At 35.6% G+C, this 16,415-nt stretch overlaps 1 protein-coding gene and 1 pseudogene across 1 annotated transcript in view; both read right to left on the reverse strand.

Moving 5' to 3' along the window:
- TMEM63C (transmembrane protein 63C) overlaps window positions 1-16,415 on the reverse strand; it is a 104,673-nt gene that overhangs the window by 16,963 nt on the left and 71,295 nt on the right. The window contains exons 14-16 of the mRNA XM_074236274.1: window positions 5,254-5,376; window positions 4,163-4,316; window positions 146-252 (exon numbers count right to left, since the gene is read on the reverse strand). Coding sequence (XP_074092375.1) covers window positions 146-252; window positions 4,163-4,316; window positions 5,254-5,376 — 384 coding nt within the window. The remainder of the gene's footprint in view (window positions 1-145; window positions 253-4,162; window positions 4,317-5,253; window positions 5,377-16,415) is intronic.
- LOC141520356 (nucleosome assembly protein 1-like 1 pseudogene) lies at window positions 1,795-3,062 on the reverse strand (annotated as a pseudogene).

Here is a 16,415-nt window from a genome sequence, read left to right on the forward strand (position 1 = left end):
GGCCCGTGCTTTATCCACTACACTACCTAGCCACCTCCCTCCCTTTCCCTTTCTAAACCAAAGATGAAACAGTTGCTTATTAGCATCTTAGAGAATGGACATCACAACAATTAAAGTTATAGAAATAAAAAGAGACAGGGCTCACCTAGTCCAGTGTGCTTCCACAAAAGAGGAAGAGTAGACGATATAGGGAAGAGTCACGGCAAAAGCCCACATTAGCACGGTGGATATGAACTGGGTTACGATGGGATTCTGTAGGGAATAAGGTGGAGTAGACATGGGATTAAGGGGAAGTATTTATGAATTTGTGTTCCCCACAAGTCTGGAACATGCAGACTTTTTTTTTGCCTTCAGTCTCACAGACTACCACTTATTTTCCCCATTCACTGAACTTTGCTATGAGTTCAGAGGAAAGAATGCTGGGTTTGGGGTCTGAAGATCTGGGTTCAAATTCTGACTCTGCCACTTAACCCAATTAAGACTATCTCACATGAATAATCTATATCAATTGCTTGCCTTATCAATGAAGGGAATGGGGAGGGAAGGAGAGAATTTAAAACTCATTTTAAAAACATACTGAAAATTGATTTTACATATAATTGGGGAAAATAAAATACTAAATAAAAAAAGCAATAACAACAAAGACTTTATATCCTAGTCTCTTCATCTGTAAAATGAAGGATTTGCACTAGATGACCTCCAAGGTCTTTTCCAGTTCAAATCAATGGTCCTCCTCAAACTTTCAAAGCTAAGACAAGTCAATGCAGCCTATCTAGATAATGGATCAAAATCAATTAACATTTATTAAATGGTTACTACGAGCCAGGATTGTACAAAGTTCAAGGGATGTTAAGAAGAGCCCTACTTATGTTGAACAGGCTTAACAAGATCATCCAGTTTAATCTTTTTATTTTATAGATGAAATGGACCCAGAGAGGTCAAGTGAATTGTGTAAGGTTCACAGTTAATAAGTGAGCAGCAATGCCAGAATTTGAACTCTGGTCTTTTGACACTAGATCTAGTGCTCTTTTAATTCCCCTATCTCTATCCTTCCCCACACATGCATACCTTTTAGCAAGGTGATATGACCCCAAATCTAAACTTTTTTTTTCTGAAAATACTAGGTTTTATTCACACCCCAGTGGTAGACAATAACCTTAATAGGATGACTAAGTTTTTGTAGATCACTATATCACATTAAAATACAAAAATCCATAAACAAGCAGACAGTTAATGAACATTAGATGTGGTCTTACTGGAAATTCTTAACCGTATACTAGTCTCTTCCCAAATTTCAAAATGCTTTGTCTCCTAGTTAGTACAAGTCACTGCATTTCTCTAACAAAGTAATGAAGGCACAGCTAGTGCAAGCAGACTTAAACTCATTCAACTACTGGGCTGAAAAAATACTTTGGTTGGTTCTTCGGAAGGATTTCTTTTTTTCTAAACCAAAATTGGTCTCAAATAAGAGTTTGGATAATGTTTGCAGCTGCAGTCTAATAGCTACATGACAAAAGACTTCACAAGAACCAAACTATGTAGCAATGGACACGTGTTAGGGGATTCACTGCATTCTATATATCCGGCAGAAATTATAACTACTAAAATGCTAGGTAGAATGAACCTATAGTTTGAACTGGTTCTTAAACATTCATTTTTTCTTTTTTTCCTTTTTTAACAAAAATTGTTTACTTGATTCTACCGAGAAAATACAAAACATAAGGCTGTAAGTAACTACTAGTTGTGTTTAGGCTGGGACAGTGCAGTAATCCTTAAGGCCACAGCACACACTGCTCACTGCTGCTTGTACTCAGCTGGGTTTTGGATCTTTCTTCGGATCATATTCTGGATCATTTTCCTCATCAGCTTCTTCTTCCCCTTCCTCATCATCAGCTTCTTCACCTTCTTCATCATAATCATCATCATCATCATCTTCAATAGTTTCTCTTGTGAAGTATAATACTGATCTTTGGACTATACGCTCACGTAAAAAGTGACCAGTTTCAAAGTCTGCTGCAAGGATAGCTTCTGCATCATCATCCAGGTCTCCACTCTCAGGAACATCAAGAGGAGAGAAGAAATTGAAGAAAGAATCATTGGAAACTGTTTTTGTCACAGTTCGAACAGTCCCACGACCCTTGTGTTTCTGTTTCTTCTTAATAGTTTTCAAAGTGACATTTTTCCCTTTTTTCCAATCTACCTGACACCCTGTGCAGCTCATAATTTCTGGTCCATCAAAGGAGAAGGGATCAGAATCATCTGGCTTTGATCGAATATGATATGTCTTCATCAATACCTCATTTGTGAAATATTCATTAGGTTCAAAGTGGAACTCTAATGTAAAACTCATAGGTTGGCCAACATCTGAAAACTTCACTTTAATATCTTTCAAGTGCTTCAGAATAGGTTCACCATGTTTCTGAACCATATCACTGAGCAAGTCGACATTTTTAAAAACAGTCAGCCAAAATTCAGGAATTCCCTTACGGTCTTCTTTTTCTTCATCTTTTTTCCTCCTCTTCAAGCTTAGCCTTCTTTTTCATTTCCTCTGAAATTTCATCATCATCTGGTTTCCATTCACATTCTTCCTCTGTAGGTTCATAAATTGCATTGATGATTTCACTTCTCTTATCAAAAAGTGGCTGGTAAAGAACCGCATACTTTCTTTCAAGAGCATGAACTTCCTCATAGAACTTGGCTTCTATCTGTGCACATTTCACCTGAAGATTTTTGAGGGCATTCACACGCCGCTTAACTACTTTTGGCAAGCTTTCAACGTATCCAGTTGATGTTCCCACCAAACCATCCAATCTTTCTTGAAGAGCTGCAAGAATTTGAGAATTCTGCATCATCTGAACAGTCAATCGACGAGCTTTGCTGTTTGCATCTTCACCAGTTTCCTCTTATACATCTTCCATATCTTGATGGTCAAGTTCAGCTTCTTTGTTGTCAATGTCTGCCATGTTGTAAGACCTCTGAATGGTTGAGATCGGCTGCAGCAGGGACCGAGCGGCCGGAGCTGCGCAGCCTGAGTCAGGGCGGCGGCGAGGCGGTGGCGGCGGAGGAGGCGGCGCCGGAGCAGATGGCGCTAAAAGAAAATCTAAACTTTTGAAGGCTGTCTCCTACCTATTTTATGCTATGTGATGACATAACTTCAGCATTGTGTTATTACTCCATGGAGTTGTCAACCCAACAGAGATCACCACCCTCTTTCCCAAAGGATGCAGCTGGCTTCTGGAATTGGTGGAAAACTTACCAAGGGAAATGGCATGGCATGGTCTAACTTTCCCTAGGTTTGATGTCATGCAGAGGGTGTGACCTCTATGAACATAGAAGTTAGTGTATGTATGTATGTGTAGCTGTGTATGTGTGCCCTGTGTGAAGGTATATTATACTGGGAGAAGGAAGGAGAGGTAGATAACTGACCTTGTTTAGGGGTTTAGGAATAGGATTGAGTTCTTCAGAGTTTATTATGAATCACAAAAATAAATGATGAGGGCTAAGTGTCTTGGGACTTAACAAAATGTCTATATGCTTAATTTCTATCTCACCTTGACTTGAGAATTCCAGATAGTGACTAGTAGTTTGGCCATTAGTAAGATCTGTCAGGGCATTCCCTGCTATTACACAGATGTGCCACACCTGTATACCTATGACATTCAGGCTAGTTCAGGCTTTAAGCCAGATCCAAAGACTGATTGCTAACTGGAGGTTAATCTGCCTACAATGACTTGGAATAAATCCCTATCTACTCCTCTATGTTCCCAACTTCAACTTTCAAGAGTGAAGATATCCTGAATCACCTTAAAGCAGGATTCTTAACTTGGGATTCAAAATCTTGTTTTTAAAAATATTTTGATAACTTCATTTCAATCCAATTTCTTTATTAATCTTTGATATTTTATTTTATGCATTTAAAAACATTATTCTGAGGAATCCTGAGACTATGGTCCTTTCACTAGATTGCTAAAAGGATACCTCCAGAGGCTATGAGGTGAGTGGGCAGTCAATTATTGCAGTCATCGATTGAATACATTTATCTCCATGGGATTATCATAATCCAAGTATGGGAATATATTCCTTTCCCCCCCCCCCCAGATGCTTTGCTATCACTCCCCCTTCCCTTCCTGCCCACTTCTCCCCACTCATGCTGAACGAGCACCTGAAGTTTCTCAACGGGTAGAGTGACATTGAATTTGTCCATGGTGTTGATAATAATGCTTGGTGTAGTGAGGAAGAACATCAGGCAGAAGAGCAAAGAGTTGATAAATATGAAACGTGCCCACCAGTGTAATCCACAGATGGATAGATTCTTCCTAAGGGACAGAAGAAGAAGAGTTGTGAATTAAAGAGAGTTACAGAAGAAACAGGCTGAACTCAGGGTAGCTTTCCTTTATTTCTAAAAGAGGTAGGGCCACAGAAGTTCTTTGTGCCTCCTGGAGCTCCCAGAGCTGCTTCCTCCCCTTTACATATTCTTGCTAGCACTGCTCCATAGACATCCTGACTTCTTTGAAGTACATAGAGGATTTATCTATTCCTTCTTCATCTATTTTGGAGAGGTACCTAGGGCCTTCTTTGAAGGAAATGAAGACTTGAGGTAGGCTTTTTTTTCCTACAGGAAGGCATAATCTTTATCTTGTTTGAGTAGTCCAATTCCTTTTCAGAGTTTTTTTGTAAAGGACTTTGAGGCCAGGACTACCATGAATCTACATAGACCTATCACAAGTTCAACCCTGCTATGGACTGGTTATACTTAAAGGGCTGTGGATATCTTCAACAAAAGCAGAGACCATTTATGTTAGGGGATAACTCTGGTACATGATGAAGCTGGGCTGAAGGCAGGCATAGGATCTCATAAGAGGTCATTAGATCAAAGGATTTGGAACAGAAATAGGCAATAGAATTTGAGATTTAGGAATCAGGAGTATCTGAGTGTGAATCTTGCTTCAAACATTTGTTAGTTATGTGATCTTGGGCAAGTCATTTTAACTACTTAGCTTCAGTTTACTTGTCTGTAAAATAAAAGCATGCCCATCTCACAAAATTGTTGTGAGGATCAAATATATAAATGCTAGCTATTATTCAGTCTATATTAGGATATGGAGGGATCAGGTAACTTGCCCAGGGCCACATAAGTAATATTGAAACTGTCATCTTGAGTTCCTAATTCAGTGCTCTACATATTACAGCAGGGGTACCGACCTCTCCTCTAGCCTCAAAGGAGTTCTGATGAGGAAGGGGAAGAAGGCTCACCAAAGAATATCCTTAGGATGAGGGGCATAGTAGATCCTCCATTTGTGAGATTGGACCACTGATGACACTGAGGACTGCTGTGGAGCTCTGCCAAAATAAGACCACTTGAAATCATTTAGGACCCTGGGGAGAAGAGAAGGAAAAAGGAGGACAAAGATCAGAAAGAGGGGTGGGAGACATAAGATACCTATCTCTGTATGTGACCTTGAAATTATCTATTCCAATTAATAACCTAAACTGACTTATCCAGTAAAAAAGACATCTAAAGTCATAACCTAATGCAGTCATTCTAATTGGTTTAAAATGTTAACCAAGTATTTTGGGTAAAAGTTGTTAAAAAAATCAAGTCCATAAATTCCAACAAATAGGAGAAATGAGTACACTGATTTTCATTAGTTACATGTTTTTTTTTTTCCTTCCTAGGACCAAGTTTAACTGTGATATCTGTGTTCCAAAGCTGAGCATCTTTCTGGAAGAGATAGTAAAAGAGACTCAAAGAATATCTCTTAACCCATACAAATCATTAGCATTTCTTGATATTATCAACAAAGTCCAACAGTAAAAGATAGAGATAGCTCATCTAAAATAACTGTAAATAATATCAAATATTTGGGAATCTTATTTGCCAAGACAGACCCAAGACCTATAGGAATACAGTTACAAAACACTTTTCAAGAAAATAATGTTAAATCTAAACAAATGGAAAAATATTAATTGATCATGGGTAATCAGAATCAATATAATAGAAATAACAATATTTCCTAAATTAATATACTTAATGCCATAACAAATGATTTAATTTATAAAGCTAAAAAAAACCCCCCAAATCATCTAGAAGATGACAAAGTCATTTTCAAGTGACTCAGTGGGGAAAAAATAGGAAGGAAAGTGGCTCAAACTTATATTACAAAGTCGTATTCATCAAAACAAACTGTACTAGTTAAGAAATAAGAGTTGGGGATTAGTGGAACTAAGAAGATATGAAATATACAGTAGGAAATGACCATAGTAATCTCATGTTTGATACTCACACACTTTTGGGACAAGAACTATTTTTCTTTGTTTTTTTTTTTTTTAAATATTCCTCCCCAATTACATGTGAAAGCAATTTTAACACTTATTTCTTAATTTTTGAGTTCCAAATTCTATCTCTCACTCATCCTTCCCCTGTCCTCTGAAATAATAAGCAATTTGATAAAGATTACACATATACAATCATGTAAAACATTTCCAGATTTGTTATTTTGTACAAGAAGATAAAAAGAAAAGAAACAATAAAAAATTATATGTTTCAGTCTGAATTTGATTTATTCTCTGGAGGCAGATAGCAGTTTTTCATCATGAGTCCTTTGGGATTGTCTTGGAACATTGTATTGCTGAGAATAGTTAAGTTAAACACAGTTTTTGTCATACATTTTTATTGGTACTGTGTATAATGTTCTCTCAGTTTTGCTCACTTCACTTTGTATCACTTCATCTAAGTTAAGACTTTTCTGTAATCATCCTATTTGCCATTTCTTACAATAATTTCCATTATAATCATATACCACAACTTGTTCAACTATTGCCCAAATGGTGGGCATCTTTTCAATTTACAATTCTTTGCCACCACTAAAAGATCTGCTGCAAATATTTTGTACAAATAAGTTCTTTTCCCTTTTTTTATTTGTTTGGAATACAGTCCTAGCAGTGGTATTGGTGAATCAAAGGGTATGTGCAGTTTTATGATGTTTTGGGCATATTCCAGATTGTATTCTGGAAGGGTTAGTTCAACTTATAGTGAATTGGTGTCCCTGTTTTCCCACATCCCCTCCAACATTTATCATTTTCTTTTATTGTCATATTAGCCAATCTGATAGGTGTGAGGTGGTACCTCTGAGTTATTTTGATTTGCATTTCTCTAAGCAAGAAGGATTTAAAACATTTATTTATATGACTATAGATTATTTTGATTTCTTTGTTTGAAACCTTCTGTTTATATTCTTTGACCATTTATCAATGGAGGAATGACTTGTATTCTTATAAATTTGACTCCATTCTCTCCATAATAAAAATTCATTATTTGACAAAACGTGCTAGGAAAACTGGAAAGCAGTTTGGCAGAAACTAGGTATAGACAAATACCTCACACCATATACCAAGAAAAGGTCAAAATGAATTCTTTATTTTGACATAAAGGGTGATACCATAAGCAAATTAAGAGAGCATGGAATAATTTGATGGTCAGATCTTATGGATAAGCAAAGAATTTATAACCAACAAGAAATAGATAGCATTATAGGAAACAAAATGGATAATTTTGATTACATTATATTTAAAAATTTCCACATAAACAAAGCCTGTGCCACCAAGAAGGAAAATAGGAATTTGGAAATATTTTTTATAGGAAGTTTCTCTGATAAAGGTCTCATTTTGCAAATCTCTCTCTCTCTCTCTCTTTCTCTCTCTCTCTATATATACATATATATATGTATATATACATATATATATATGTATATATATATATATATATATAAAACTCCCCAACTGATAAATGGTCAAAGAATACTAGGAAGCAGTTTTTAGATAAAGAAAACAAAGCTATCTATAGTCATGTGAAAAGATATTTTAAAGCACTATTGATTAGAGAAGTGCAAATCAAAACAACTCTAAGGTACCTCCTCACACCTATTAGATTGGCTAACATTACAGAAAAGGAAAGTAACAAATGTTGGAGGGGATGATGGAAAAACTGGGATGCTAATTTGCTGTTGTTGGAATAGTGAACTGATCCAACCATTCTGTAGAACAATTTGGAACTATGCCCAAAGGGCATACCCTTTGACCCAACAATACTACCACCAAATTTGCATCCCAAAGAGGTTTAAGAAAAGGAAAAAAAGATCTATATGTACAAAAATATTTATAGCAGCTCTTTTAGTGGTGGCAAAGAATTGGAAATTGAGGGGATGCTATCAATTGGGAAATGACTGAACAAGTTCTGACATTTGAGTTATAAGAAATCATAAGTAGTATGCTTTCACATGAACTGATGTAAAGTGAAGTAAGCAGAACCAAGAGAACACCATACACATAACAGTAATATCATATGGTGATCAACTGTCAATTACTTTGTTATTTTCAACAATACAGAGATCCAAGGCAATTCTAAAGAACTTATGATGAAAAATACTATACAACTCCAAAGAAAGAGCTAATAGAATTTGAATATGCAGGTCAAAGCATAGTGTTATCTTTACTTTATTTCTCTTGTTTTATCTGTTTTCTTTTACAACATGACTAATATATATTTTGCTTGTCTGTTCATGTATAATTTTTATCAAATTCTTGCCTTCTCAATAATGGGGGGGAGGGAAGAAGAGTAAAATTCAAAATTGTAAAAAAATTAAGATTAAAATTGTTTTTACTATTTGGAAAAAATATAAAAAATACCTGCTTCACACTCCAGGTTGTCAGGTAGAATGAAATGTCCCTAAAAGAAACAAGACTGAGGTTTCAATGGGAGAAAGAAGATGAAATAGTGGAGGGGATATGATACTTTATCAGGAGATTGGAGGGGGAAGACAGTTACACAGAGAAGGGAAAGGGAAAATATATTTAGAGCTGAAATCAGATTTGAGACTCTTATTCCCATTACCTTCCCCAATCAGTCAAGAAACTTTATTATTTTTAGATATATCCATGATTCAGAATTTTATATCCTAAAGGAGGTCGTGACTATTCAGTTTTAGGCATAAGTCCAAACTGGAAGTCAATTCTGTTAAGATCTCTTCGAGAGTGAATTGCAAGTTGTTACATATAACAAACTATTATAATCTTGTTGACTGTTTGTTAGGGCTAGACATTAATGAAATAACATCTTCTGAATTTTCCTCCTCCTCCTCCAATTATGAAGGAACAGATCTAGAGAGGCAAAGTGATTTACAAGAAGCACCATATCTAATTAGATGAGACTGGACTTTGAATACAAATCAGTGAGTTTCCCCAGTTCCCCTCTAATGCCATGTTTTTAGGCTCTTCTTAAAGAAGAGGTCCAAACAACTTTAAATAACATCTCAAAACACTGGAGAGTTGTAATCCAGTACAGGTGCACAGTTTCATGTCTCAGGCACTAGCACACTAGAACTTATGATTACAGAGGAGAAGACACAGTTGCAGGACAGAAAAGAGTTGTTGTGATCACTCACCAGAGCTCATGCCAGTAGAGTAGTAAACACATTTCTCTCTACATCAGGGATTTTCAACCTTTATCTCTTCCGGATCATATTATCCAACAAAAATTTGTCAAGGACCACATATTGAATTTAATATGAAGTATATCTTAATATATCCAATAGGTTTAATAACAAAATATAATTTAATATTAATATAGTTAATACATTTAATATTAAACATTAAATTCTCTTTGTGGCCCTTGGCAAATTTTTGTTGGGCAATGATGCCCAGAAGAGCTAAAAGGCCCTAGACATACCACCCTGAAAACCAAAGACTTACTACTAGTCCTCAGAATTATCTCCGAAAACAACTGCAACTTGAGACCATGCTCCCTTCCATTTTAGCATAGAGTTAAAAAAGTTGATAAATAGGCTGGGACAATGAGCAAATGACAGAAAAGAATCCTGACTATAGAAAGATACTATGATGCTATGGAAGATCAAAACACAAAGTCAGAAGAAAACAAAGATAAAACTAAAACTGCTACATCTAAAGCTTCATAGAAAAATATTAGTCTCAGGCCATGGAAGAGGTCAAAAAGAATTTTTAAAAATCAAATGAGAGGTATAAGAAAAATTTGGAACAAAAATGAGAGTGATGCAAGAAGATCATGAAAAAGAGTCAACAGCTTAATAAAGAAGGCACAAAAATACTGAAGACAAAAAAACTTTAAAAGTTAGAATAGGCCAAATGGTAAAAAAAGGCGCAAAAATCCAATGAAGAGAATAATGTCTTGAAAAGCAAAATTGGCCCAATGGAAAAAGATAAACAAAAATTCACTGAAGAGAAGACCACCTTAAAAAGCAGAAGTGACCAATGGGGGGAAAAGAGATATAAAAATTCACTGAAGAAAATAATTCCTTAAAAGTTAGAATTGGGCAAGTAGAAGCTAACGCTAACGAAACAATAAAACAATCAAAAGAATGAAAAAATAGAAGAAAATGTGGAATATCTTATTGGAAAAACAACCTGGAAAATAGATTGAGGAGAGATTATTTAAGAATTATTGTATTATGGAGGTAGCTAGGTGGTGCAGTGGTCAGAGTACCAGTCCCTAAATTCAAACCTTGCCTTAGAAACTCAATATTAGCTGTGTGACCTTGGGCAAGTCACTTAACCCCACTGCCTTGCAAAAAAAATTATTGGACTACCCCAAAAGCACCTAGATATAATATTCCAAGAAGTTATCAAGGAAAACTGCCATATTCTAGAACCAGAAGGTAAAATAGACATTGAAAGAATCTGCCAGCCATCTCCTGAAAAAAAAAAACCCAAATGAAAATTCACAGGAATATTCTAGCCAAATTCCAGAGCTCCCAGGTCAAGGAGAAAATATTGCGAGCAGCCAGAAATAATTCAAATATCTTGGTGCCACAGTCAGGATCATGCCAGGTTTCCTACATTAAAGAATTGGAGGGCTTAAAATATGATATTATGGAGGGCAAAGGAGATTGTATTACAATTAAGAATCACCTACTCAGAAAAACTGATTATGGTCCTTCAGGAGGAAAAAAGTGGATATTCAATAGGGGACTTTCAAGCATTCCTAATGAAAAGACTAGAACTGAAAAGAAAATTTGATTTTCAAATACAAGACTTGAAAAGCATAAAAATGGTAAATAGGAAAGAGAAATCATGATGGATTTAATGAGATTAAACTTTTTTTTTTTTTTTGCAAGGCAATGGGGTTAAGTGGCTTGCCCAAGACCACACAACTAGGTAATTATTAAGTGTCTGAGACCAGATTTGAACTGAGGTACTCCTGACTCCAGGGATGGTGTTTTATCCACTGTGCCACCTGGCCACCCCAAGGTTAAACTTTTTAACATTCCCATGGGGAAAATGATACTTGTAACTCCTAAAAAAAATGTTCTTATTATTAGGTAATTAGGAGGAATATACATAGACAGAAGACATGGGTGTTAATTGAATTTGATGGAAAATAAAAAAAAATAAAATAAAGGAGTGATATTGAGAAACATGGGGAAAATGGGAAGGGAGAGGTAGAATGGGGTAAATTATCTCATGTAAAAGAGGTGTGAAAGAGCTATTAAAATAGAAGATGGGGAAGAGGGGAGTAGCCTAATATGCTAGAGGGAATAATATACCTACTTAGTTGGGAATAGAAATCTTTCTTATACTACAGGAAAATAGGAAGGGAAGGGAGGGGGAGACTTGATAGAAGGGAGGTTGAATTGGGGGAGATAAAAATCAGAAGCAAAACACTTTTCAGGATTGACAGGGTGAAAGAGAAAGAGGAGGATAAATGGGGAAACTAGGATATAGGGAAATACATAGTAATCATAAATGTGGAAAAAATCATTACAGTAGGTTTCTCTGATAAAGATCTACTTTATCAAATATATAGCAAAGTGAGTCAATTTTATAAAAAGAAGAATCATTCCTCATTTGATAAATGATCAAAGGATATGAACAGCAGCTTTCAGATAAAGTAAAACTATAATTATATAAAAAACTGCCCTAAATCATTAGAGAAATGTAAATTAATACAGCTCTAAACACTTTACACTTATCAGATTGGTTAATATGACAGAAAAAGAAATGAACAAATGTTGGAGGGGATGGGGGAAATATTCAACCATTCTGTAGAACAATTTGGAACTATACCCAAAGGGTATAAAACCATGCACACCCTTTGATCCAGCAATAACCACCACTATGTCTATATCCCAAAGAGTTAAAAAAGAAAAAAAGGACATATATAAATATGTGTGTGTGTGTGTCAGTGTGTGTAAAGTTAGCAGAACCAAGAGAACCTTGTACACAGCTACAACATTCCACAATGAAGAACAGTGGATGACTTAGATATTTTCATCAAAACAATGATCCATGGCAGTTCTGAAATTCTTTTGATATATTTCATCTCCAGAGAAAGGATTAAGGAGTCTTAATGTAGATTGAAGCATACTTTTTTTTACTTTCTTTTTTTCTTGTTTTTTTTCCCCCCTTTGGTCTGCATTTTCTTTCACAGCAAGATTCATAGGGAAATATGTTTTGTATGACTGCACTGGTATGACCTATTATTAAAATGCTTGTCTTCTAAATGTGAGGGGAGGGAGACTGTGAGGGAAACATTTGTAATTCAAAATATTTATATGAACATTAAAATTATTTTTACATGTAAGTGGAGAAAAATATTAAATTAAAAAAAGAGGAAAGGAGTTTTATATTCTGTGGAGGAAACAGCTATTTGTCCAAAAAGATACAGAATGACAGAAGCAACCAGGTGAAGAGGACTAATAGAAATTGATAATTCCTTGCTCAGGGGTTCTGAGATAACTATTTGTGCTACAAATCATAATGGAAAAGTCTGTTGATTTCCACAGGGTATGAATCCAAAATATAACATGGATCCTTTCAAGATTTATCAAAAGAGATGACCACTATTCCCTTCTGGCAATTCATATGGACATAGGTGATATTTCTAGAATGAACCTGAAAAGTGTTGCTAAAGATTATAGTTATTTTGAGTAAGAAACTGAAAAAAAGAAAACATCAGTTATGTTTTTCTTCACAATGAACTAATAAAGGTAAAGAATCTAACAGAGAAAGACTGGCCTGCAAAATGGACAGCTTAAGAGGATGGTGACAGAGACTGGGATTTGAACTTCTAATCACAGCTTAAAATAGAGAAAAATGCTATATTCTCAGTCAGAGATGAAGTTCATCTAAAACTGTTGAGCCAGAATGTATGTATTGAGTATCCTCAAGTGTAACCAAAGGGGCTTTAAAATTAAAAAAGGATGGCAGAGGAGAAACCTATCTATAACTCTGATGTTAGATATTACAAAATAACTACAGGGAAGAACGGGCCAGTAGGACCCCTATCCTCAAATATCTCTTCTCAAATACTTCAAATAATAAGCAAGAATGGGGTTCTTAATATAAAGGGGGGAAATAGACTTCACTGTATAACTGAGACTTGGTGGGATAAAATCTATTTCTAGAATATAACTTTGGGTAGGTATATCTTATTAAGGATAAAACAATAGAAGATGAGTGAATGGAACATTATATATTAAGAAGATAATACTTATGTGAGGAAGCATTATAGAGAATATTTGACAATGGAGGGAGAAATAGGAATGATTTTGCCATTAGGAATATACTACAGACCATCAGAACAGAAAAAGGAAGTGGATTAAGTTTGATAAACACCAAAAGCCTTGCAAAGAAGCACGACCAGTAACCAGTGAACAAATATGCAACTGAAGGAAGATTCAGGTATTCAGACATTTGCTAAAGCTCCTTCTCCATCCCTCCATCTCATGTTCCCTCTCTCTCTCAGAAAAAGGAAGAACAACTAATAAGTCATTGACTCAATGGTCATTTCATCCTTCAAAAGGGTGAAGAAACAAGGGGAAATCTGACTTTGGAGTCTGATTATTACTAATAGAGAGGAGCTGATTATTAGGTTAGAAATAATGTAAGGAAACTGAGGAAAGTGACCACCCCCTTCTAGTCTTTATGATCAAAAAGGAAAGGAAAATCTGGGCCCAATCTAACAAGCACTCTAGATTTTGGGAAACCAGAGTCCAAAGGATTCAGAGGAAGAGTAGGGAGGATTCCATGGACTAAATTCTACTGGGCAAGTTAGCTCAAGAGGAATGAGATATATTCAAGAATGAAATGTGCACAGAACACAAGGTAACATTTCAAAATGGGAGTTATCTGAATAGACCAATGTGGCTATGCAGCGAACTCACTAGCTTAGATTTTTTTTTAAAGAAACATATAGATGATGGAAGCAGGACCAAATAGAGGTTGCATGATATTGTAAAAAATAAAATCAGAGATAAAAGCTTGGAAAGAGCTGAGGTTGCTTGGTGAAGCTAAGGATGATAAAAAGATCATTCTTTTTTTTGGGGGGGGGAAGGGAGATCAAAGAATGGGCAGGAGCTTTGCCAAGGATGGATAAAAAAGAGAAAGTATAGTTGCTCATTTCTTATTCTGTTTCTTTTTCCTCTACCATTGACAAAGATCTTTGTACTGGAAATGACAGAATAAAAATGACTAACTCATGGAAGGAGATGATGAATAATATCATTTGGTAATGAAACAACTAGCAGGTGGGATAGGTGAGCCACTGTGAATAATTTTGAAAAGATCATAGGAAATGGAAGATTCAAGAAAGCCAAATGTCCAGATTTTTTAAAAAAAAAGTGGGAGAAGGGGGAAGAGAATGAATTATAGATTGAGGAGTTTGACTTCAATTCCTGGGAAAATTCCAGAGTGGATTATTAAAGAAATGGTTAATGAACCATTTCTAGAAAAGAAAACAGTGATTATAAAAAGCAAGCATAGGGGCAGCTAGGTGGTGCATAGAGCACTGGCCTTGGAGTCAGGAGGACCTGAGTTCAAATGTGGCCTCAGACACTTAATAACTACCTAGCCATGTGGCCTTGGGCAAGCCATTTAGCCCCATTGCCTTGAAAAATCTAAAAAAAAAAAAGCAAGCATAGTGTCAACAGAAATAGGTCATGCCAGACCATTCTAATTTCCTTTTTTTTTTTTTGACATGGATATTAAATTAGAAGATAAAGGAAATGCTATAGATTTAGTTTACCTAGAATTGGGCAAGCTTTTTGATAAAGTGATACTATTCTCAAGGAGAATTCATATGTAGAATAGATGATAATACAATTAGATGAATGCATCCGGTTGATGGTTGAATTTAAACAGTAGTCCTTAATGAGTCAATGCCATTGTGGCAGGAGGTCTTCTAGTAGAGAGTCCCAGGAATTTATTGTTTAATTTCTTATTTATTATTTTGGAGGCAATTAGGGTAGAGTGACTCACCCAACTGAGGTCAGATTTGAAATCAGGTCCTCCTGACTCCAGGATTGCTGTCTCTGTTGAATTTTTTTAAATTAGTGGTTTTTTTAAATTAACAATTTAAAATGAATGATTTTTCATTAAATTTGTAGGTAACCCAGAAGTGGGAAGGATAGTTAACACACAGATTAAGTTTAGAACTAATAATATCTTGATGATCACACTAGGCTAAATTTAATAATAAAGAGTAATAATAATAATAATGAACAATAATGACTAGCATTTACATAATGCTTTACATTTTGAAAATAACTTCACAAACCCTCAATTTAATTCTCATAACCACCTTGGGAAGTAGGTGCTATTATTAACTTTAGTTTTTAGATGAGGAAAGTGAGGCACAGAGATATTAAGTGTCTAAGGTTAGATTTGAACTCAATATTTCCTGACAAGTCCCACAAACTATCCCCTGGGCCACTTGTGGGAAATAAATGTAAAGTTTTAAACCTTACTGTTTAAGAGGGAAGCATGGCTAGAAAGCCATATGTATGAGGGTCATAGTGAACTACAAAAGCAAATGAGTCAGATATATGATGTGATTACCCCAGCTTCACTCCCCAAACCAAAACAAAATAAAACAAACACTAACATGATCATGGATTTTATTAAAAATGCATAATTTCCTGAAATAAGGAGAATAATCTCTTTCTACTCTGCCTTTGTCAGCCCTCATCTGGAGAAATGTATTTAGTTCTGGTACTCACAACCCTACAACCTATCTCTCTCTGATGGGCTAGCTACTCACAGAACTTCTATTTAAGGCAGATATCTAAGCCCTCCATGCCTTATTACTAGCCAGTCTGCACTCCTCCCTCCTGAACCTGGTCTCTTTGTTGTTTTGTCTCCTTTTAACTTTTCCATTTCCTTTGATTTCTTGTCTTTTCTCATTAGAATGCAGGGGAATTCTAATTTTCAAGTGCAGGGGCAGTTCCTGGCACAGGTATTAAGTGCTTCATTAATGTTTCTTAATTGAAGTTCCAGAGGAGGGCAATCTATATGTTGAAGGACCATAAAATGTCCTTTATATAAAGACTGGTTGAAGGAACTAGAGAAACTTGGAGAAATTGTGTGTGTGTGTGTGTGTGTGTGTG

Source organism: Macrotis lagotis, chromosome 4 (genome assembly GCF_037893015.1).
Source record: "Macrotis lagotis isolate mMagLag1 chromosome 4, bilby.v1.9.chrom.fasta, whole genome shotgun sequence".
NCBI lineage: Eukaryota > Metazoa > Chordata > Mammalia > Peramelemorphia > Peramelidae > Macrotis > Macrotis lagotis.